Consider the following 1,982-nt stretch of genomic DNA (forward strand, 5'->3'; position numbering starts at 1 on the left):
ATAACCTTTTTGCATCTTCCTTAGGGCAGCCCTTCATGCCGCTGCCCCAGGGCCGAGCTGGGGGCTTGGAAAGGGGGGTGCGGCTCCATCACACAGGACGCAGGATATGTCTCTCCAGCTACAGGGAAACTCGATGTGCTACTAAGAGGCAAAGGGTAGTGCTAGCTTGTTCAGTTCAAAAGTAGAGCAAAAACAAGTGACATTGGAGTGTGGGGTAATCAGCTAGGTGTATATTACATTTAAAAAACAACATAACTACAGGTAGGTAAAAAGTAGTTAGAAGATGCTGTGTGTGTTTGTCTTGTCATTATAATTACTCATCTTTTAATTAGGATTCAGAAAACAACATCTCACCTTCTTGAGCACCTTGGCAGTGCCACCACTACTTACTGCCAGTCATTTCTACACCCGAGTCCATACTGCCATACCCGAGATGAGTATTTTAGCTACAGCTAGGCAAGGGTCTTTGGGCAGACATGATATCTTTGATCAGACCAACTGAGCAGTTGGAAAAAAGTTGCTGGCAAGCTTTCGGGCACAGTCGTCCTTCGTCAGGCATCGGGAGTCTGCTGCTCTGAGACTCCAAGGAATGAGAGAAGCTAAAGGTGCGGCAGGATGTCAGGGAGAAGGTAAATAGGTAGAAATGAGAAAGAGAAAAGGTAAAGCGGGGAGGGGAGGGGAGGGGAGGAGGGGAAAGGGAGACATCACAGCGACAGAGTAGAGGGTGGAAAAGAGGCTGTCAGTGAAAAAGAAAATAGTTGGGGGTCAGGAAAACAGGAATGAGAGAAGCTACAATTGTGTGAGGATGTAGTGAAAATATACAAAGGAGAAAGAGAAGGTAAAGCGGGGAGGGAGGGGGAAGAAGGCAGGACATTAAAAAAGGCCAGAGGGAAACAATACAGTGGCAGTAATACAAGGTACGGAAGAGGCTAACAAAGAAGAAGGAAATGTTAGCAAATCAGGGAGACAAAAGGCAAAAAAGTAGGGAGGGGAGGGGAGGGGAGAAAAGGTGGAGGAAAAGAGGAATGTAAGAGGTCAGGTCAGGCAGGCACCTGGTGAATCAGATCAGTGGCGACGTGTAGGGGGTCCATGGGGTGCAGTGCACCCCCTGAGAGCGCTGGTGCACCCCTGACAGCCAGTGCTCCCTGGTTAGGTGACGGGCAGGAGGGGCGGGTGGGGGGAGGCGGGAGTGGTGGACAGCAGGAGAAGCACCCCGGTTGCTGACTGGCCACTGGGGGGGCCCATGCCCCCCCGACCCAGGAGACAATAGTCACCAAGCCCCAGCTCCGTCCCTGCCGTGCCGTCAGAGGCAGCTGGCGAGGGAGGGGAGACCACGCTAGACTCTGAGGCCACCCTGGGCCGTCTTCCAGCAACCCCTTGCCCCTGGGAGCTGGCAAGAGGAGCCACAACCCCAGGACGCCGTCTTCCTGCGCTCTTTTCCAAGGCTGCCCCCCCCCCCCGGCCCCCCTTCCCAAGGCGCCCCCCCCCCCCCGGGCTCCCACAGCCCTCCCCGCTGAGGGGGAAGCCCACCAGGAGCTCATCCGGCTCCTGCATGCTGCTCTCCACAGACATGTGCCGTGCTGTAGCCTGGCCGGAGGCTGCAGGCTGCTGTGGTGAGGAGGCCACTAACAAAGGTCGAACCTATGTGTTTTTGCAGGGATCTCACTGGGAAAGCGGCCTGGGATGCCAGTGGGCCCCGAGCTGTTGGCGTGTGATTTCGGTGCAGAGATGAGTCTCCGGGAAGCCATCGTGTGCTGCAAGGTAGGAAATGAAAGACGATGCTGTGTCTGTAACATATCCCACGATGGCAGAGGTGTCCCCCTGGCCACAGGGAAGGACAGCATCGCAGAAGCAGCGAGGCAGAGCGCGCTGGACGTCCTGAGAGACGCCCTGAAGAAGAAGGACCGTGTGCTCATGGAGACGCCCCGGCACCTGATTTGCTGCGACTGTGAAGAGCCCAAGTTGTGGATGGAGCGGTTCGC

General features: G+C 55.5%; 1 protein-coding gene across 1 annotated transcript in view; it reads left to right on the forward strand.

Annotated features, from left to right (window-relative positions):
• Nucleotides 1-1,728: 1,728 nt before the first annotated feature.
• LOC102372505 (apolipoprotein L1-like) overlaps nucleotides 1,729-1,982 on the forward strand; it is a 3,228-nt gene continuing 2,974 nt past the window's right edge. The window contains 1 exon segment of the mRNA XM_025191515.1: nucleotides 1,729-1,980. Coding sequence (XP_025047300.1) covers nucleotides 1,729-1,980 — 252 coding nt within the window.

Source organism: Alligator sinensis, unplaced genomic scaffold (assembly GCF_000455745.1).
Source record: "Alligator sinensis unplaced genomic scaffold, ASM45574v1 scaffold673_1, whole genome shotgun sequence".
Classification (NCBI taxonomy): Eukaryota; Metazoa; Chordata; order Crocodylia; family Alligatoridae; genus Alligator; species Alligator sinensis.